The 22,981-nt window shown below is 43.2% G+C and overlaps 1 protein-coding gene across 2 annotated transcripts in view; it reads right to left on the bottom strand.

Moving 5' to 3' along the window:
* LOC141148596 (uncharacterized) overlaps nt 1-22,428 on the bottom strand; it is a 113,724-nt gene extending 91,296 nt beyond the window's left edge. For both annotated transcript variants that reach the window (XM_073636192.1, XM_073636193.1), the window contains exons 1-3: nt 22,339-22,428; nt 13,608-13,928; nt 8,767-9,066 (exon numbers count right to left, since the gene is read on the bottom strand). In XM_073636192.1, the coding sequence (XP_073492293.1) occupies nt 8,767-9,066; nt 13,608-13,928; nt 22,339-22,426 (709 nt within the window). In that variant the 5' untranslated portion in view covers nt 22,427-22,428. The remainder of the gene's footprint in view (nt 1-8,766; nt 9,067-13,607; nt 13,929-22,338) is intronic.
* Between the last annotated feature and the right edge of the window lie 553 nt (nt 22,429-22,981).

Here is a 22,981-nt window from a genome sequence, read left to right as displayed (position 1 = left end):
GCCAGCCACTACTATGCCGCTTTCTGAAACAAAAAACCTTTTCAGAGGGCAGTAAGCAGTACAGCTTGTCTGAAAGAGCTCTAAAGCAGATCTTTCAGCAGTTACCATAATGCCCTGTACACACAGTCGGACATTGATTGGACATTCCGACAACAAAATCCATGAATTTTTTCCGACGCATGTTGGCTCAAACTTATCTTGCATACACACGGTCACACAAAGTTGTCGGAAAATCCGATCGTTCTGAACGCGGTTACGTAAAACACGTACGTCGGGACTATAAACGGGGCAGTAGCCAATAGCTTTCATCTCTTTATTTATTCTGAGCATGCGTGGCACTTTGTGCGTCGGATTTGTGTACACACGATCGGAATTTTTGACAACGGATTTTGTTGTCGGAAAATTTTATAGCAAGCTCTCAAACTTTGTGTGTCGGAAATTCCGATGGAAAATGTGTGATGGAGCCCACACACGATCGGAATTTCCGACAAGAAGGTCCTATCACACATTATAGAGTATGTATAAATCTAAAAATGTTTTTACTTTTTGCATAGAGTAGAGGAGGGCTAAAATACCACTGGGGGGGGGGGGGGGGGATTTCCCTTCACTTCCTGTCCTGTTGACACAACAGGAAGTGAGGGGATAGCTTTTAATTCTCCTAGACAGTTGTCACTGGAATGAGTGTTTTCAATGCAGGATTTCTTTATTTCTATTCAGGTGGCAACTCTAAATTTTGGATCTCCTATCTGTTCTGGTGACAATGGTCTCCAGGATAAATATAGAGGGTGAGTCTACCCAGCAGGGACACAGACAGACAGCTTACTGGGGTTCTAACCCTTCTCTACATCCAAACTTAACCACTTGACCCCCAGGGCAATTCTGACACTTCTCATTAATATATGTAATAATCAGCTTGTACTAGATAAATACTTAGAACCCCATAACATTATATACCATATTTATCGGTGTATAACACGCACTTTTTTCCCCTTAAAATCAGGGGAAAGTCGCAGGTGCGTGTTATACGCCGATCCCCTGCGATCCAGAGCTGTCAAAATTTCAAAATCGTCGACCGCGATTTGAAAATGGCGCCGCCAGCGCCGAAATACACAGAGCTGGTCCTCGGCTCTTTCCGGCGGCTCTCGTTTACTTTCGGCTCCACTCGTAGTCCCGAGCGGAGCTATCCGAACCTACTCGGATAGCTCCACTCGGGACTATGAGTGGAGCCGAAAGTGAACGAGAGCCGCCGGAAAGAGCCGAGGACCGGCTCTGTGTATTTCGGCGCCGGCGGCGCCATTTTCAAATCGCGGTCGGCGATTTTGAAGCCCAGGAAGCAGGGACAGGGGATCGAAGGCTGAACTGGGGCAAGGCTGCACTGGGGAAGGCTGCACTGACAAGGCTGCACTGGGGAAGGCTGCACTGACAAGGCTGCACTGGGGAAGGCTGCACTGACAAGGCTGCACTGGGGAAGGCTGCACTGGGGAAGGCTGCACTGACATGGCTGCACTGACAAGGCTGCACTGAGAAGGCTGCACTGACATGGCTGCACTGACATGGCTGCACTGACAAGGCTGCACTGGGGAAGGCTGCACTGACAAGGCTGCACTGGGGAAGGCTGCACTGACAAGGCTGCACTGACATGGCTGCACTGAGAAGGCTGCATTGATGGGCATTTAAATGTAAGTTTTTTTCCTTTCAACTTCCCTCCTAAAAGTTTTTTTTTCCTTAAAATTCCCTCCTAAATTGGGGTGCGTGTTATACGCCGGTGCGTGTTATACGCCGATAAATACGGTATTTACTGAAAACAAATGGCGACAAACTACAGTACTTAAAAATCTCCATAGAGGATGCATTAAAAGACTTTACAGGTTACCAGTTTAGAGCTACACAGAAGGTCTGGTGCTGGAATCATTGCTCTCACTCTGATGTCCGTGGGGAAACCTCACATGTGTGCCGCAATTGCCATTTACATACGTGTACAGGACCGATGCATATGTTCGCATTTGCGCATGAGCACAATAAATGTATTATTTATTTTATTTCAATTATTTTTTACTCCTGTCTTTTTAAAAAAAAACTATTGACTTTAATCCTATCACAAGGGATGAACAACATCCCTTGTGATAGGTGGGGCAGTGACAGGTACTCTTTATTGAGAGATCTGGGGCCTATTAGATATCAAGTCTCATCTCTGCTCTCAAAAGGGCAAACTTTACAAGCTGGTAACGACTTATAAACAACAATCCGAAGCGACAAAGTCTTCATTGCTTCCGGTTTCATAGACCATAGAGATGATGCGGGAACGGAAGCTGGAGCAAATTGGATCATGCTTTGCTGGGGTTTTTTGTCTTTCTCTGTATCAACTGTGGGTTAAGGATTGTGTATATGGGATTGTATATTGTATATTGGGATTGGTTTTTTTTTTCCCCTTTTATAGGTTGAACTAGATGGACTATTTTCAACCTGACTAACTATGTAGCTATGTAACTATGTAAGTTCCTCCTTCATCTCTACGGCGTGTGGCCCCGGCCATCTGTTCCACTCCCAGGCTCCCAGGTGGAACAGGAAAGCCCAGAAAGGTGGCAGGAGGGGGAATTACTGTACATTCCGCCACATGTAAAAGTGATCTGGCGGCTGTATAGCAGTTTGGATCACTTTTACATTATAGAGCATCCCCAGCTCTAAAAAAATTATATCAAGGTCATGACTGCAGCAGTAGCAGCCATGACCCTGGTAGAACCACTGAAACCCGAGGACATACAGGTAAGTCCATTTGGGGGAAGTGGTTAAGAAAAAAGAATTTGGCTGTAGTTATAGTTTACTTGGATTACCTGTCAGTCCCTTCCTTCAACCTTTAACTTACACAAATGCAAACAATTTTCATTTTTGTGTGTTCTTGTGATTCCTCGGCATTCATTATCCTGCAGCCTTATAGGATATGTTACTTGGATATTCCAGTAGGTATGTAACTCTCGAATGGGCGAGATATTAGGAAGTTGTAGAATGGAGGAAAGAAAATAAGGTCCTGTTTATAGAATACACACACACACAAAAATTGCAGTTGTGTAAGAGATTGGCGGAGGAAGGGGTTGAGAGAAAGTGCAATTAATAGTGAAAGATCCACTTGTTGACCAGCTGTTGGCCATGCCTGTAGGTCAGCCTTTATAACATGAAAGAACCCTTGTGATACCTTTCCAGGCTCAAGGAATTCCCAATAAAAATCATTATATCTACAGTAAAGCTTGTGGTACATTGGTGTGATGGTCAGTGGGAAGAATGCTACTTACATTTGTGGTCATAGGGAATATTCCCCCTAACAGACATAAAATGATCACTGGTAATTTTTAGTTTTACTCATTAAGCTAAATAAAATAAACATCCTAATCAACCCCCCCTTCCCACCCCAGAGTACTACAGTGTTACTATGGTGAAAGTATGTATAAAAAAAAAGTTTTAAATTGAATAAAAAATTATTTCATTTTTTTTTAAACATACTGTCACCATACTGGTCCAAATCATTTGGTGGAGGAGGGATTATGGTATGGGGTTGTTTTTCAGGGGTTGGGCTTGGCCCCTTAGTTCCAGTGAACAGAACCCCTAAGGCATTTTGGACAATTTTACGGTCCGAACTTTGTGGGAACAGTTTGGGGACGGCCCCTTCCTGTTCCAACATGACAGCGCACCAGTGCACAAAGCAAGGTCCATAAAGACATGGATGAGCGAGTTTTGGGTGGAGGAACTTGACTGGCCTGCACAGAGTCCTTACCTTAACGCGATAGAACACCTTTGGGATGAATTCGAGCTGAGACTGTGAGCCAGGCCTTCTTGTCCAACATCGGTGCCTGACCTCACAAATGCTCTTCTGGAAGAATGGTCAAACATTCCCATAGACACACTCCTAAACCTTGTGGACAGCCTTTTCAGAAGAGTTGAACCTGTTATAGTTGCAAAGGGTGGGCCAACTCAATATTGAACCCTATGGACTAAGACTGGGATGCCATTAAAGTTAATGTGCGTGTAAAGGCAGGAGCCCCAATACTTTTGGTAATATAGTTGTGACAGACTCACCCGAGGCAGAGGCTTTTGGAGGGGACTGAATGTCAGCCTCTTGCCTACAGATTATGGGCCCTGGCATTTGGGGGACCCTTGAGGTGTTGTTACTTTGGATTCGGTTCCTTGTCCCCCAGGACACACAGACTCTGGAACCCTGTATTTGCCATATTAGAAATAGTGACTGATTCATATTGTTGGGACACATACTGTGAGGAGATGCTAATATCATCAACTCCAACTACCTGTCTTGTTGTCTGATATAATGTGTTTATTGTAAATAAGTCTGGCTTACCACAGCTTCTAAGAGTATTCAACTCATTGTTGTTTGTATTGTTAATTGTAATTAGATCCTGCTATTGTGTTTATACTACTGTGTGAAGCTTGGTAACCACAAGTCTGTGTCTTAAAGGTCATGTCTCTGAGTCATCTAGTCTGGGTAAATGATTTAGTAAACTAGCTCATGTTAATTAGGTTACAGTTGTATTGTTAGAGTAAAGTGAGCAGGAAGGGGAACCTCCTCTTCTACTGTATAACAAGACTTGTATTCTGGTTCTAATAAATGAGTCCATGTTAGCAGCTAAGCAAGTCTCGTCTTGTTTTGTGCTCGGAGCGGTTGGAATATCTGACATCTATATTCAGACTGGGAGGAAGTGGTAGACTGACGGAAGCACTCAAGCGTCGTGCGGGATGTTCCGTCACATTGGTGGCAAGCAGCGGGATGCTTCCTGCAGTCTGAGACATCCAAACTTCCACCTGGATCCAAGGTCCGGATAGCAGGAGAGGAGAAGAGAGATTCAGATACCAGCCGCCATGAAAAAGGAATTCAGAAGGAGGTTGCGAGAGATGCAGATACAGCACAGAGGACCAGTATCAGAGCAGGTCCTGCTGGGATGGTTTGATTCTATTCACTGCGAACTCTGGAAGGAAGCGCTAGCCCGTAAGCAGCAACACCAGGGAAAAGTTCTCCCCTCCATCCAGGAAAGGTACTGGTCGCAGTATGGATTGCAGGTGCTGTTTTTGGAAGAAAAACCGCACAAGGAGCAGACAGCTGAACTAAGCAGGCTGGTCTGGGCAGAGATGAAGCGGGATGAGAGCTACAGAGCACTCCGGTGGCATGTATCCCAAGCATGTCCCTGGATAGTGGATGAAAGCCCAAGGTAAGGCTTAAGCTACGGCAGCCTGGGACTGTTGTATGTGAAGCGGACAGGGGACTCTAACTTTGGGAGTGATTTGGAGTGGCGGTTGGACGAAATCATGGATTTCAGAGAAGGGCTACTGAACGTCTCAGAAGTGCACTGGAAGATATAGAGTTTCTGGCCATTCAGGAATGGGAGCTGAAGATCGCCTACAGACGGCTGCTAGACTCTGCTAAGAGTTTCTGGCCGTTCAGGAATGGGAGCTGAAGATCGCCTACAGACGGCTGCTAGACTCTGCTAAGTGCCAGGGCTGGGCTCCCTTTGCCTGGGATTATTAGGAAATACCAGTTGACAACTCTGAAATCCTGGCTGAAGAGTCGGCAATGTGGCAGAGTAATAGTGCGCTTTGCCAACCTGCCCCCGCAGCTATGGAGGCGGAGGTCTTATGGCGGATGCAGCAAGTGCTGACTGACCTTGATGATCCTGTTTTTGCATTGGATGATCTTGGATGGAGGAATGTGCCAGTCCAGCAGCATGCCACAGAATCGGTAGTGGAAAATCTGGAGTTTGCCATCCCCAAAGCTGAAGTGCTGATAATTGGGCAGAGCTCTGCTAACCTCTGCCCAGCACCAATAGCATCTTCTGGGTTCCATGGACAGGAGATGGTGAACCTCTATCCGCAGACACCAGTTGCAGAGACAGGGGATTTGATAGACTTTTCTGCTGAGGAAGAACAATCTGGTGAGCCCCCAGCAGAAGAGCTGGTATTAGGGCCAAACTTCACTGTGCTCTGCTCAGCACCTATAGTATCTTCTGAGTTCCACGGACAGGAGATGGTGAACCTCTATCCCCAGACACCAGTTATAGAGACAGGGGATTTGATAGACTTTTCTGCTGAGGAAGAACAACCTGATGAGCCTCCAGCAGAAGAGCTGGTATTTGGGCCAAACTTCACTGTGCTCTGCCCAGCACCAACAGCAGTATCTGTGGAGTTACAAGGAACTTCCCCAGCTGAAGTGCTGGTCACCAGACAGAGGGTCCAAGACCTCTGCCCCACACCTGTGGCAGTTTTCGAGGCTCAGGGTGAGAAGGTGGCAATCACTTCCCAGCAGCAGATACAGGGGGAGAAGGGAGAGGAGGTGTTATTCATCCCTCCCCAACAGTTGGCCCGGGTGGAGGAAGCAGTCTTTCCTCCCCAGCAAATATCCGTGCACCTGGGAGACAGTACCACAGACATGTCGTCCCAGCAGCCAGATGAGGGAACGGAACAGGAAGCAGCCGGCTCACCTCCCCTATGACAGCTACACAGTTTGGGAGTGGAGGTATCCAAGCTTCCAGCCTCAACGGTTAGCCGAGCAGAGGATGTGAAGTCCCCAGCTGAATCGCTGGCAACAGGGCAGAGCGCTGCTGGCCTCTGCCTAGCACCTACAGTTTCTTCTCAGCTTCAGGGAACTGGGACAGTGGGCCCAACTGCCCAGCAACAGGCCAAGCCATGGAATAGTAAACACCACCCAGCTGAAGCGCTGACAGCTGGACAGAGAGTCAATAACCTCTGCCCCACACCTACTGAGGTCAACTATTCCTTGCAGCCAAGGAAGGAGATCATGCAGACAGACTTTGTGAGTTCACTCTGCCTGACTAACGCATGTCCAGACCAGGTGGAGGTCTGGGACCTTGTTAGTCAACTTTTGATGGGGATAAATGTGGCAGACTCACACGAGACAGAGGCATTTGGGAGGACTGAATGCCGGATTATGGGCCCTGGCATTTGGGGGACCCTTGGGGTGTTGTTACTTTGGATTCGGGTCCTTGTTCCACTGGACACACAGACTCTAGGGACCCTGTATTTGCCATATTAGAAATAGTGACTGATTCATACTGTTGGGACACATACTGTGAGGATATGCTAATATCATCAACTCCAACTACCTGTCTTGTTGTCTGCTATAATGTGTTTATTGTAAATAAGTCTAGTCTAGCTTACCACAGCTTCTAAGAGTATTCAACTCATTGTTGTTTGTATGGTTAATTGTAATTAGTTCCTGCTATTGTGTTTATACTATTGTGTGAAGCTCGGTGACCACAAGTCTGTGTCCTAAAGGTAATGTCTCCGAGTAATCTAGTCTGGGTAAATGATTTAGTAAACTAGCTCATGTTAATTAGGTTACATTGTATTGATAGAGCAAAATGAGCAGGAGGGGGGAACCTCCTCTTCTACTCTATAAAAAGACTTGTATTCTGGTTCTAATAAATTAGTCCATGTTAGCAGCTAAGCAAGTCTCGTCTTGTTTTGTGCTCAGAGCGTTTGGAATATCTGATATCTATATTCAGACTGGGAGGAAGTGGTATAATGACGGAAGCACTCAAGCGGAGTGCGGGACGTTCCGTCACAGTAGTGTACCTTCTGCTGAGTCAGACCTATTGTTTCGTAACCAACAAAGTAGCTAAAGTGATTTTAAACTGGATGGTGGGGAGGATCAGGAGAGTAGGAAGCATTGCCAAAAGGAAATTTAGGCATTGAAAGGCATCTAGTCCACAAAGAGTGGGTGATTTTGGGTTTTTAACCACTTGACTTCCAGAAGGTTTTACCACCTTCATTCATTAATTTAACTGCCAATTGCTCAGTCATGCAACACTGTACATAAATTAAATGTAAATATTTTTTTTCACAAAAATAGAGCTTCCTTTTGATGGTATGTGATCACCACTGTTTTTTCTATTTTTTAATATTATTACATAAATGAAAAAAGACCAAACAATATTTTCTATTTTCTGTTATAAAACATATCTAATTAAATCAAATTTCTTCTTAAATTTAGGCCAATTAGTTTTCTGCTATATGTCTTTGGTAAAAAAAATCCCAATAAGTGTATATTAATTGGTTTGTGTGAAAGTTATAGAGTCTACAAACCATGGTATATATACTGGAATTTTCACAGCTATAGACGCTATACTGGTAATGGCGGTGATCAGCGACTTATAGTGTGACTGTGATAGTGTGGCGGGCAATCTGGCGCTAACAGACACGGGCTTGGAGGGACACTGACTGACACTGACATCCCTAGTGACACTAATACAGTGATAATACTGTACACTGTACTCATGACACTGGCTGCGAAGGGGTTAACGTTAAGGGGAAATCAAGGGGTTAACTGTGTGCCGATCAAGTGTAACGCATGTTGCTTTTACTCACAGATCTGGCTGTTTTTTCTCCCTGAGGTCAGATTTGATTTCAGGGAGAAGAAACAGCCAGATCATTGTATGTGTACAAAGTTATGTATATTTGAACCACAGCCAATCAGCAAGTTTCAGCCAAAATTATTGGCTGAAATCTGCTGACAAACTCCTGCTGTGTCCAATTACAGCATGGGTCAGCAGGGGGCGCTCATGTGCGTCCCAAACCGGGAAGAAAGGCCACGACATATGGGTACATCGCCTAGCCTGGCTGTGCCCCCGTCCGCAGTAGATGTACTGTGGGTAGGCAGTTCTTGGTTAAATTCATGGCAGAGGGGCTTTAAACTCTTTTGCTCAGTCCTGTCCTTTTTTTGTGCACTTTGTAAATATTAGAGTATATTACCTCCATACACCAGCTGGAAGTCTTCCTGGAGAGGTGCAGTAAGAGACTCGTGTTGGACTCTACAGGAGAAGTTCCGTTCTCTGTCCTCCTCAGTGGGTGTTATTGTTACTGAGCTCCTCACACTGTACGTCCCATCCAGGTCTCTCTGAGGTTTCTCCATGATAACTTTGTCCAGTATTTCTCCATCTCTGAGCCATTTAATGTCGATATCCACCGGATAGAATCCAGAGATGACACTACGTAGGGAACTCTCTTTATTTTTTACAATGACATTGCCTGTAATGTTGATCTGTGGAGAAGCTGAAACATATATATCATGTTATCCTATAAATTGTAAAAAAAATGACCAAAATCTTTCTATAGACAGTATTATTTTTTCGTATATGCGGGCTTATGTGTGTATATGCAGATTAAAGTCAACCCTTTACTATGGAGTCTAAACAAAAGTAATGACAACCTGTGTTAAAATGGTTGCTACAAGTACCTGACACTTCCGAGAGAGTGCAATACCAACTCACTCATCGTGTGCTTTCATTTCTCTTGGTGGCTCCTACATAGCTCCTACATACATAGGGACTCCCTGAAGATGCTAATACGGCGATACATATGTCGGAGCAGAGGAGCTGCCATTCCAGGTTCTGATCTCACATCCTGTCTAGGTTTGGCCTTAGGAGAGATGCGGACTTTACGATATCCCTTTAGGACTAGCTGGCTCGTACATGCTGATTACACCTGGTGCCCGGATCAGCACTGTAACATGTGAGTGTAATCGCCATTTGCTTTTATCTATTAAAAATACAACACTATGAGACCTCCCTCTATGTCTCTTGTGGAATCATTTTTCCCATCCTAGTTTTATCTCGAGGGGCCAGTGGAGTGTAACTGTGCTGTCAGTGGAATCAATTGGTATTCCAGAAGCACTGTTTGACCTTCCTGTCAAAAGGGGTCATAATTCTCTGGTGAGTGGCGCCCCATCTCTTGAGCACTTGTGGTGAAGAATTAGGAATCCAATTTTGAGCATCACAATTTGGTGTTGGGATTTATCTAGGGCTGCGGAAATTAACGATTAATTCCTCGATTAATTGTTCATTTTTTTGATCGATCAAAATTCTTTTGATTGGTACTCACCTCTCCGCCAGCTTCCGGGTCTTCAGGGAGTTCCGTCGGAGATCCGGTGACGTCACGGACATCGACGTCACTGGACTCCTCCCCCCCTTCCCCAAGTGCCTCCATCTGCTAACGAAGGCCTGACAAACCAGAGCTGGTTTGTCAGGACCTGAGGCAGGTGTCCTACCTGGAGAAACAGTTGAAGTCACGAGCTGTGGCTCTACATTCTGAAGGGAGAGCGATCTAGAGCTCCGGGTGGAGTGTGGACAAGGAGATGAAGGTCCAAGTCCAGGAGGTGGAGGAGAGGTGAGCAAGGTCTAACGTTGTACGGTGTAAAAAATGATTCAGGGATCTTATCCATGTACAGTTATCTTAATGCAGCAAAATTTGACCCTTCAATAATCCCATGGTCATCTTAAAGTATATCTAAAGGCCAAATAGTTGGACCCTCTTGGTGGGGAAATCAACAAAGAAAAAGGAGGAGATGGCTAAATACTTTTAAAAAGGAGACAGAATCTTTTTTAGGTTTATCAGTGATGGATGGAAAAAATACCATGGCATCACTAACATGAAAACTGGGTACAACACTTGTGGGGCGGTGCAGCGGCAGTAAACACTTAGATTCCAGTTACAGTAGCAGAACTGTATTGAAGTTGATTGAAGTTCAATAAAACACAACTACCTAATGAAACTAACTAGAGTCGGGTGATTGTATATAGTGTATAGCACATTTACCACTGACTAATGCAGAGTTGCAATGCAAGGAGATCAGCTAAAAGTAGTTGGATCTGTATGTGCGTTATAATTAATCGAAATTAGTCCATTAATTGATTTTAAAAAAAAATCGATTAATCGAACACGAAAATTTACTCAGTAACACCCCTAGATTTATCACATATGGAGTTTTAGCTTGCTATTTATTTGTATTTGCATTTTTGATTCACTGAACATCACAAGAAAAGGAATATAGGTGACATCTTTCAATGGGGAAACTAGTGCTTGTAACCCTGGTGACAACTCGGAAAATCCCTCACTTTGGAAGGACTTCTTACTGTTTTGGCTATGAGACAGGAAGTAAAGGAAAAAATAAAAAAAAGTTTTGCCTTTAGTTCTATTGTAAAGACAGGAAGTGGATTTTTCAGTTAATTTATACAGTTTAAAAAAGTGGTGTGCCTGGTTTACAAGTGAGACAGCAGTATTCATTATCTGTTGCACAAGAGAAATAACCCTTACCAGACCAGAGGTCATTGAAGCCCAGACCAAAATTGAACCCTGTCCTTCCGTCATTGAGCCCTCTCTTTACACCGAACATGGCTTTGAAATGGTGCAACTTCATCAGAAAATGCACGATTTCAAAGCCGTGACTTCGGGAGTGACTTGAAAGACATCGGTGCGGCTTTATGCACAGATGTCTATTGAAGTCCCACCTGAAATCGGCAAAAGTAGTGCAGGAACTAGGGCTGTTGAAATGAATTGCCGAATCGATGCATCGGCATCCGACCGTCCACGATGCGGCATCGATGCTATAGCTTTAAGGCATCGATTGAGGATGACGTCATCCTTACGCTGCATTATGCCCCGCCTCCGCGACCGAATGGAGCCAAAAACCGCCGAAGAGCCGTGGGAGTAAGCCGCGCCGGCTTTTCCTGCTTGCCCCCTGCTGCCCTGCGAGGAGCGACGCTGTGTGTATGTTCACGGGGACATGGAGCGCCGGCGGCTGGAGCTGCTGCTGCTAAGAGTGGCGGCGGCCGGCTTGTGGAGCACGGAGCTCCGAGGAGGAGAGTGGAGCCGCGGCATGTCAAGCAGGTGTGAAGGAGACGAGGAAGAGAGTGGAGCTGCGGCATATCAAGCCAGGTAAGGGGGCCGCTTGGAGGACACCTCTGCTCTTCCCCCACCTCTACACAGTGAACATGCAGATAGGGCAATAAAACAAAAAATTGTGTGCAGTGCTTTGTGGTGATAATAAATGCACAAAAAAAGTCTTACTTATTCAAAGTAATTCCAGTGCAGAGTGTTCTCTGCTGTGTCATTCCTGATTTCTGGTGAATGATTTGAACACAGCAGAGAACACTCAGCACTGGAATTACTTTGAATAAATAAGACTTTTTTTGTGCATTTATTATCACCACAAAGCACTGCACACAATTTTTTGTTTTATTGCCCTATCTGCATGTTCACTGTGTAGAGGTGGGGGAAGAGCAGAGGACTGTGTGGATGCTGGTCGAGAAGGATGGGAATTGGTCCATGATGACACTGGGCAGGGGAGCGCTATGGTAATAGTATTATATGGGACAGGTTAGTGGTGAGGGCGGCGTAGTATTATTCATCTTGGATAGGACAGTCTGGCACCTCCCTTACCACGTCCAGTAGGTCTGCAGTCTATGACCATCTCCTGTACTATGTCTGCAGTCTCTGTCCATCTCCTGTATCATGTCTGCAGTCTCTGACCATCTCCTGTACCATGTCTGCAGTCTCTGTCCATCTCCTGTATCATGTCTGCAGTCTCTGACCATCTCCTGTATCATGTCTGCAGTCTCTGACCATCTCCTGTATGATTTCTGCAATCTCTGATCATCTCCTGTATCATGTCTGCAGTCTCTGACCATCTCCTGTATCATGTCTGCAGTCTCTGACCATCTCCTGTATGATGTCTGCAATCTCTGATCATCTCCTGTATCATGTCTGCAGTCTCTGATCATCTCCTGTATGATGTCTGCAGTCTCTGATCATCTCCTGTATGATGTCTGCAGTCTCTGATCATCTCCTGTATCATGTCTGCAGTCTCTGACCATCTCCTGTATGATGTCTGCAGTCTCTGATCATCTCCTGTATGATGTCTGCAGTCTCTGACCATCTCCTGTATCATGTCTGCAGTCTCTGACCATCTCCTGTATGATTTCTGCAATCTCTGATCATCTCCTGTATCATGTCTGCAGTCTCTGACCATCTCCTGTATCATGTCTGCAGTCTCTGACCATCTCCTGTATGATGTCTGCAATCTCTGATCATCTCCTGTATCATGTCTGCAGTCTCTGATCATCTCCTGTATGATGTCTGCAGTCTCTGATCATCTCCTGTATGATGTCTGCAGTCTCTGATCATCTCCTGTACTATGTCTGCAGTCTCTGACCATCTCCTGTATCATGTCTGCAGTCTCTGACCATCTGCTGTAGTCATTTGGGGCAGTCTGGAGCTCCTCTTTAAGTTGTCTGCTGTGTTTACACTTTGCTACATGCAAGGAGTGTTGTCTTTTTTTTAAGTACAAATAAAATGTAAAAAATGGAGTTCTTCTGACTACTTAAATATTTTGGATGAAAACCGCGTGCAGTAATCGTGATGCATCGTGAATCGTGGACCTGATAATCGTAATCAAATCGAATCGTGAGGCCAGTGAAGATGCGCATCCCTAGCAGGAACTACTTTTGCAAATCGGTACGGCCCTGCAAAGTTGGTGTCACACCGATTGGAATGATGCCATTGCCAGAAATAGGCTGCAGCTTGTCATGCGATTTGACCTGTCAAATTGCTTTAATGTGAAGGAGGGCTAAAACAGGAAGAGAAGTTTGATCCCCCCAATAGGGAACAACAATAAAATCGCAATGGAGGTTCTAACCTTACCCTCTGCTATACATAATAAAGAAAAGTTTAGGCCTGAGCTGGGAAATATTTACTTGATGAAACTTTAAGATATATCAGCCAAAAATGATGTTTTTAGACTATAATAAACTGCGTACCTTGTACATCTAGTCGTATCTCCTTCTCTTCCGTCTCTGACCTGTACTGTATGAAGCACTTATAGATCCCACCATCTGTTATATTGATGTTTGATATCAACAGATCAGCGATTCCATCCTCTGCCCGGCTTGTGTAGGACATACGAGGATCTGTAGATTTCACTGCTGCATTCTGAACACTAAATATTTCCTTTCCCTGGAAGGACCAAATTATTGAAAGATATCTGCGATCAATAGGAGGGTTCTTGACTGTGAAGGAGCAGGGAATGTTCACATCTTTCCCCATCATGGCTTGCTGGGCAGACAGATTCAATGCCCAACCTGCAGATAATAAAATATATAGTTATACATCAAAAAATCATATAGGATATCCACGCTAAAACATATAAATTACAAATGAGCAGCCGCTTAAGAAATCTGTGACCCTAAATACAAGAATTGTGATAAATATATGAAGCAGCGCAAAAAAATTGAACTTAATATTGTGAAAACACAAAAATGAAATCAATATAATGATATCAAACTTATTAGGTGAAAAAACATGTATAAAGAAATCACACCAAATATGAAAATAAGTGTCCATAAGAGCCCATTCACAAGGGCTAAAAAGGAAAAATATATGTGAAACAAGAAAGTCCAAAGGAAACAAATGATCCACGATTCACTTGCTCCACCAGTGTCCCCACAATCCCAATTCGTAGTGCTTCCATCACCAAGTGACACCAGGTATTAAAGCCTCTTACCGCATCCTGTGGACCATCATATAGTATGGTCAAATGCACAGATTACATCTCCTTATGAAGGGAAAGTCCAAAGCAACAAACGTGATCTAGTTAGTTCATCAGCAGGATGAAAAATAAAAAGCATATACGCCCATAGTGTAACCTATGAAAAACATTTATTCAAAAAATAACAATTAAATCTTGCAAAGGGAATCACACTAAGCAAAAAAAAACAGATATAATTGCTCTCCCAAAAAGCAGCAGGTTGTGTGGCTGCACCGAACTCAACTGCCGGTCAGCAACGAAGCGTCGTAACCACGCCCTGGGTCACCTTTGGCGCTTTGAATTCTCTCTTCATAAGGAGATGTAACCCGCGCATTTGACCACACTATATGGTCCACAGGATCCGGTAAGAGGCTTTAATACTTGGTGTCACCTGGTGGTGGAAGCACTACGAATTGTGATTGCGGGGACACTGGTGAAGCAAGTGAATCATGGATAATTTGTTTCCTTTGGGATTTCTTGTTTCACATATATTTTTCCTTTTTTAGCCCTTGTGAATGAGCTCCTATGGACACTTATTTCTATATTTGGTGTGATTTCGTTATACACGTTTTTTTACCTAATAAGTTTAATGTCATTATTTTGATTTTATTTTTGTGTTTTCACAATATTGAGTTCCATTTTGTAGCACTACTTCATATATTTATCATAAAGTTATACATATATAACATAAACAAGCAATTTTCTTAACCACTTCAGAATTTACCCCCTTCCTGACCAGGCTTATTTTGCGATACAGCACTGCGTCGCTTTAACCGACAATTGCGCGGTTGTGCGACGCTGTAACCAAACAAAATGTATGTCCTTTTCCCACAAATAGAGCTTTATTTTGCTGGTATTTGATCACCTCTGCGTTTTTTATTTTTTGCGCTATAAACAAAAAAAGAGCGACAATTTTGAAAAAAAACACAATATTTTTTACTTTTTGCTATAATAAATGTCCCAAATTAAAAAAAAAATTTCTTCCTCAGTTTAGGCCGATATATATATATTCTTCTACATATTTTTGGTAAAAAAAAACGCAATAAACGTATATTGATTGGCTTGCGCAAAAGGTCTACAAAATAGGGGATAGATTTATGGCATTTTTATTATAATTTTTTTTTTGTTTTACTAGTAATGGCGGCAATCTGCAATTTTTCTTGGGACTGCGACATTGCAGCGGACAGATCGGACACTTTTGACACTTTTTTGAGACCATTGACATTTATACAGCGATCAGTGCTATAAAAATGCACTGATTACTGTGTAAATGTCACTGGCAGGGAAGGGGTTAACACTGGGGGGCGATCAAGGGGTTAAATGTGTTCCCTCAGTGTGTGTGTTCTAACTATAGGGGGATGGGACTGCCTGGGCGGAGGAGACCGATAGTTGTTCCTATATACTAGGAGCACACAATCTGTCTCCTCTCCCCTGCCAGAACGTGCATTTGTGTGTTTACACACACAGATCCCCATTCTGGCTCTGTCAGGAGCGATCGCGGGTGCCCGGCGGACATCGCGGCCGCCAGGCACACGCATCGGCTCCTCAGTGACGCAGCGGGTGCGCCCCCTATACCTCTTAATTTGGCCGCCGTACATCTACGGCGATTCGTGCAAGGGAGCCATTTAGCAGTTGGCAAGAGGTTTAAGTGTAACTTAAAGAAAAACTTTGTTTTTTTCTTAGTTTTGAGTGTAGAGTAATTAGAACACTTGTCAATTTTATTGCAGTATGTGCCCCTCATGGAGACTCATCCTCTCTATCTGTCCTGTTTACCGATATTATTGAAAGTGAATTTCCTCTTACTTCCTGTTTTGGCTATGGAGGAAGTAAAGGGACATTTCCCCTATGGGACACAGGTGGTGAAAAAAAAACTGACAGGTGTTATAACCTTTCCTTACCCTTTCATAATGAAAGGAAGAAACAATGCTCTGATAAACAATCAGCACAGACCCCCCCCCTGTCAGGAGAGCAGCCGATCGGCTCTCCTCTACTCGTGTCTGTCAGACGCTAGTAAGGAAAAGCCGATCACCGGCTCTTCCTATTTACATAGTGATCAGCCGTGATTGGACACTGCTGATCACATGGTAAAGAGTCTCCGTCAGAGACTCTTTACCTAGATCGGAGTTGCGGTGTGTCAGACTGACACACCGCAACAACAATCGCCGCGATGTGAGCCACCGGGGGCGCGCAGCGGCTTAATATCCTAAGGACGTCATATGACGCCCAGTTAGGGTGTTGAAACCACTTTGCCGCCATCATTCTGCTATATGGCGGTCAGCAAGTGGTTAAAGTGATACTGAAGTCTGATTTTTTTATTTTATTTAAAAATAACAAACATGTTATACTTACCTCCTCTGTGCAGTTGGTTTTGCACAGAGCAGCCCGGATCCTCCTCTTCTCGGGTCCCTCGCCCGTGCTTCTGGCCCCTCTCTCCTGCCGGGTGCCCCCACAACAAGCAACTTGCTTTGGGGACACCTGAGCCAAGCTGCTGCTTAGTGTGTCCATTCAGACACAGCAGTGTTTTGGCCCCACCCCCTCTCTCCTCATTGGCTCAGGCTGTCAGCTCAGAGCCGAGCAACTCCCCGACAGTGGCGGAATGCCAGGGCCCGGTCGCAAGTGCGACTGTTGCGACCCTGGTAGTTCCGCCACTGTCTAAAGGGATGCATATCCTGCAACTTTCCTCATTAGAGCACTGCAAATGCAGCAGCTTAATGATAATTATAAAGTCACTCCCATACAGATTCACATCGATACAGAAAAAACAAACAGCTATTCCTTCAGAATAACAAAAGGTAGGAATCTGCTACAAAGTTTGTTAAAATCCTTCCAATGTACAGAGGGGAAGGTTTGTTTTTTTTTTTCTCAACAAAAGTGGAGTTACTCTTTAAGGCTCGATTCACATCTATGCATGTTGCTTTTGAGCATTTCTGCAGTGTTTTTTGTTGTGCTTGCCACGTTTTTGAGCAGCGTTTTTGCAGCGTTTTTACAGCGTTTTTGCAGCGTTTTGCATTTTTGTTTTTTTTTAGTTTTTTTTTAGACTGTATACAGTCTAAAAAAAAAAAAAACCGCCAAAAAAGCAAAACGCTGTAAAAACGCTGCAAAAATGCTGTACTTGCGTTTTTGATGCTGGTCCATTGAATTCTATAAGGCTCCATTCACACTAAGGCGTTTTTTGATGCATTTTGCATTTTGCAGAAATGCATGGGAATTTTTTAACATGGGTTCCTATGGAACATGTTCACATCAATGCATTTTTGTACCTCTGCATTTTTGGAAAGGGTCAGGGATTTTTTGTTTCATGCAAAATGTAGCATTTTGCATGTAATAGAATTCAATGGACCAGCATCAAAAACGCAAGTACATCGTTTTTACAGCGTTTTTGTGGCGTTTTTCACACGTTTTGCGTTTCTTTTGGTTTTTTTAGACTGTATACAGTCTAAAAAAAAAACTGTAAAAAAAAAAAAAAAAAAAAACATGCAAAACGCTGTAAAAACGCTGCAAAAACGTGGCAAGCACCACAAAAAAACACTGCAGAAACGCTCAAAAGCAACACGCATAGGTGTGAATCGAGCCTTACATGCAAAACGCTGCATTTTGCATGAAAAAAAAGTCCCTGACCCTTTCCAAAAATGCAGAGGTACAAAAATGCATTGATGTGAACATGTTCCATAGGAACCCATGTTAAAAAATTCCCATTCATTTCTGCAAAATGCAAAATGCATCAAAAAACGCATTAGTGTGAAAGGAGCCTTAGGCTGGATTCACACCTACGCATTTTTGGTGCTTTTTGCATTTTGCAGATTTGCACTACAGAACATGTTCCATAGAAAACCATGTTAAATGGACTGTAGTACAAATCCGCAAAATGCGAAAAGCACTAAAACTGCATAGGTGTGAATCCAGCCTTAGGCTGGATTCACACCTATGCATGTTGCTTTTGAGCGTTTTTGGAGGTTTTTTTTTCATGCTTGCCACGTTTTTGAGCAGCGTTTTTGTAGCGTTTTTGCCGCGTTTTTGCCGCGTTTTTGCCGCGTTTTTTTTTTGTTGTTTTTTTTTTACAGTTTTTTTTTACAGTCTAAAAAAAAAATTAAAAAAAAAAAAAAAAAAACGGCAAAAACGCATCAAAAACGCTGCAAAAACGCTGCAAAAACGGTGCACTTGCGTTTTTGATGCTTGTCCATTGAAATCCATTACATGCAAAACGCTTTTTGCATGAAAAAAAGTCCCCGACCCTTTCCAAAAATGCAGAGAAACAAAAAGGCATTGATGTGAACATGTTCCATAGGAACCCATGTTAAAAAATTCCCGTGCATTTCTGCAAAATGCAAAATGCATCAAAAAACGCGCTAGTGTGAATGGAGCCTTAAGTAGAACTAAAGGCAATTCGTTTTTTATTTTGGATACAGAAAAAGGAGGGTTATATCCCCTGTCTTTTTTTTCCTATCTGTGTCCCATTGAGGACATTTCCCTTCACTTGCTGTCCTATAGACAAAACAGGAAGTGAGAGGAAATCCCTCCAAATTGAGGGGACCCCTGGTGGTCACCAGAACTAATATCCCCTTTGCAACATTTTTCCTCTATTACTATTCTGGGAAAAACCCCAAATGTCTTTCACTTTCATTTTCAGTGATAGCAGTAAATAGGACAGATAGAGAGATAGGGAGGGTGGATCTCCCTGAGGCCTGATTCACACCTATGGCATTTTTAGTGCTTTTTGCATTTTGCAGATTTGTACTACAGTCCATTTAACATGATTTCCTATGGAACACGTTCTGTATTGCAAATCTGCAAAATGCAAAAAGCACTAAATATGCATCGGTGTGAATCCAGCCTCAGGGCTCCTTTCACACGGGTTTCTGATCAGGTCCACCTGTCAGTTTTTCAGGCAGACCTGTACCGGCCCTCTATTCACTCCTATGGAGCGGGGAATGTTGGTGGTGACATGTCCACTGACACCCGCTGCTATCCGATCCGATCCTGTCCATGAAATCCAGACACAAGGAAACCCTATTTTCCATCCACCTGGAGGATCGGATCAGATGGGATCGAATGAAAAGGGACAGACAGTCTGTCTTCATCTGATCTCTCCATAGAGGAGAGCGGAGCTCTGACAGGTCTGTCTCAGCACAGTGAGTGGAGATGGATCTGTCATCCGTCTGCTCAGCGGGGATCAGCGAAGTCCGTCGGGCATACCGGTCCTGTGAAAGAGCCCTAATGAGGAACAGACAGCAAAAAAACCCGACCTTTGTTTTTTGTAGGAATAAAAACCCGACCTTCGTTCTAATCTCTCTCCTCTGAAAAAGCTTTGCTTTTAGTTATACTTTAACCACCGACCGACCGCCCTATAGCAGTAATACCAGGCAGCCGTGCTGCACAGTATCATGTATATACACTATATTGTAAAAGATATTGTGACGCCTGCTTTTACACACACATGAACTGTAATGACACCCCAGTCTTAGTCCATAGGGTTCAATATTGAGTTGGCCCACCCTTTGCAGCTATAACAGCTTCAACTCTTCTGGGAAGGCTGTCCACAAGGTTTAGGAGTGTGTCTATGGGAATGTTTGACCATTCTTCCAGAAGAAGGTCAGGCACTGATGTTGGATGAGAAAGTCTGGCTCGCAGTCTCTGCTCTAATTCATCCCAAAGGTGTTCTATCGGGTTGAGGTCAGGACTCTGTACAGGCCAGTCAAGTTCCTCCACCCGAAACTCGCTCCTCCATGTCTTTATGGACCTTGCTTTGTGCACTGGTGCGCAGTCATGTTGGAACAGGAAATAGCCATCCCCAAACTGTTCCCACAAAGTCGGAAGCATGAAATTGTCTAAAATGTCTTGGTATGCTGACGCCTTAGGAGTTCCCTTTATTGGAAATAAGGGGCCAAGCCCAACCCCTGAAAAAAAACAACCCCACACCATAATCAAATGATTTGGACCAGTGCACAAAGCAAGGTCCATAAAGACATGGATGAGCCAGATTGGGATTGGAGGAACTTGATTTGCCTGCACATAGTCCTGACCTCAACCAGATAGAACACCTTTGGGATGAATTACAGCGCAGACTGTGAGCCAGGCCTTCTCATCCAACATCAGTGCCTGACCTCACAAATGCACTTCTGGAAGAATGTGCGTGTAAAGGCAGGCGTCCCAATACTTTTGACAATATAGTGTATACCTGATCCTGCAGTGCGTGAAGCCGGTGGCTCGCTCCTGCTGTGATTGTACACAGCAGGTCCCGCGAACCCGATGTCTGCCGGCTGATCGTTCTGTACACAGGCAGAAGGCCGATCTGCCTATGTAAACCAGGCAGATTGCCGTTCTGTCGGTAAGGAAGGCATTGATCCTATGTTCCTGCAAAGCAGGGACACGGATCTATGCCTTCCTCTAGTAATAGCACCTTCCACACAGTAGTAAAACACCAGTTACCCTGTTTCCCCGAAAATAAGACCTAGCGTGATTGTCGGTGATGGCTGCAATATAAGCCCTACCCCCCAAATAAGCCCTACCCTGTTTCCCCGAAAATAAGCCCTACCCTGAAAATAAGACCTACAAGGACTTTAACTAGGGCTTATTTGGGGGGTAGGGCTTATATTGCAGCCATCACCGACAATCACGCTAGGTCTTATTTTCGGGGAAACAGGGTAGGTACACATTTAACTCTTTGCTCACCCCTGATATTAACACCTTCCCAACCAGTGTTATTAGTACAGTGACTGCGCATATTTTTAGCACTGATCATCGTACTAGTGTCACTGGTCCTCAAAAAGTGTCAGTTAGTGTCCAATTTGTCCGCCGCAATGTCACTGCCCTGCTTTACGTTGCTGATTGCTGCCATTAGTAGTTATAAAAATAAATAAAATATAAAAATAAATAAAAATTCCGTAAAAATATCCCATAGTCTGTAGACACGATAACTTTTGCGCAATCCAATCAATATACGTTTATTGGGATTTTTTTTACCAAAAATATGTAGAAGAATACATATCGGCCTACATTTATAAAGAAATTTGATTTTTTACAATTTTTTATTGGGTGTGTTTTTATTTAAAAAAAAAAAAAAATTATTTATTTTTATTTTTTTTTTCAAAATTACATTTTTTTTTTCCTTTCTAGCGCAAAAAACAAAAAACCGCAGAGGTGATCAAACACCACCAAAGGAAAGCTCTATCTGTGGGGGAAAAAAAAAGGACATAGATTTTATTTGGGGATGTCGCGCGACCGCGCAATTGTCAGTTAAAATAACGTAGCGCCGCGTCGCAAAAAAAAATGGCCTGGTCGGGAAGGGGGTTTAGATCTTCCGGAGCTGAAGTGGTTAAGATACATTTATAAAATATCGATCGTATCTCTGCTTCAACCATGTAATCTCATAATCTGATCACGATGCGATCGTATAAACAAAGCATCTCAGTGCCGCTAACTGATGAAAAATAATTAAGAATATTCCATCCTGGCCGATCGGCTCAGTTTGATCAAATATGATCGGATCGGAGAGGAAGTTTTGGTTATTCGATTGTTTGCTGATGCAACTGTTTTGATAGAATCACACATCGATCAGATAACGACGTCGCGATCTGATCTCTCCCCCTCCTCCTCCTGTTGTCATGATGATGATGATGTCATTGTCCCTTCCTGCAGAAATACTAAGCCAGGAGGCGGATTGTCAGCTTTGTGGTCTCATCACATTACCAGATCTATTGTCCTGTAATATATACAGAGCCCGCTGTCACCTTATTGTTCTCTCTATACAGAAATAATACTTTGTTTCTCTTTCTATACATTATTTAGTACATTGTGTTGTGTTCTATGTGGAATGTATGCAGCCAGAGATGTACTACAGAGATCCCATCCCCTCCTCTCCTTATCCTGTATAGGAAACCATTCCCAGGGCTCACTGTACCCCCATCACCCCCCACCCCAATGTCCTAATACATAGGGTGATAGTCACCATATTATGGGAAGATTACCTGATTGTAGAAGGCAGAGAAGGAGCAGAACGTGCATTATCATTGTTGTGTCTTCTTGAATATTCTGTTCTTCTACTTTCACTTTCATATTTGACTTCTTTTTTTTTTTTTTACTTCCACTAGAGAAGTCACACACTGGCAAAGAAAGACATTCAGGAGCGTCATTTAGCGCTTTTTCAATTAAAAGAAAATTTAAAAAAGATTTCATATATATAAAAAAAAAATTATATAAAATTATATATATATATATATATATATATATATATATATATATATATATATATATATATATATATATATATATATATATATATATAATTTTATATAATTTTTTTTTTTTTACTTTCTGCTATAAAACACATTCAATCAAAAAAATGTAAAAAATAGAATTTCTTCATCAATTTAGGCCAATATATATTCTGTTACATATTTTTGGTAAAAAAAAAAAAAAAAAAAAAAAATCACAATAATGCCCGGTACACACGATCGGATTATCAGACGAATGATCGTCCGTTTTTTTTTGCATGCTAATCTCACGTCGAATCTGATGAGTTTACTAAAGTCAGGAAAATTCCCGTATGACAGCATAAAAATTCGGAAGCGATGTCATGTGTTGTAATGCATTTGTATTGCATTTTCGAAC

Source organism: Aquarana catesbeiana, linkage group LG06 (assembly GCF_042186555.1).
Source record: "Aquarana catesbeiana isolate 2022-GZ linkage group LG06, ASM4218655v1, whole genome shotgun sequence".
Taxonomy (NCBI): Eukaryota; Metazoa; Chordata; class Amphibia; order Anura; family Ranidae; genus Aquarana; species Aquarana catesbeiana.
The sequence above is the reverse complement of the archived record's forward strand: the minus strand, read 5'-3'. Positions and strand labels throughout refer to the sequence as shown.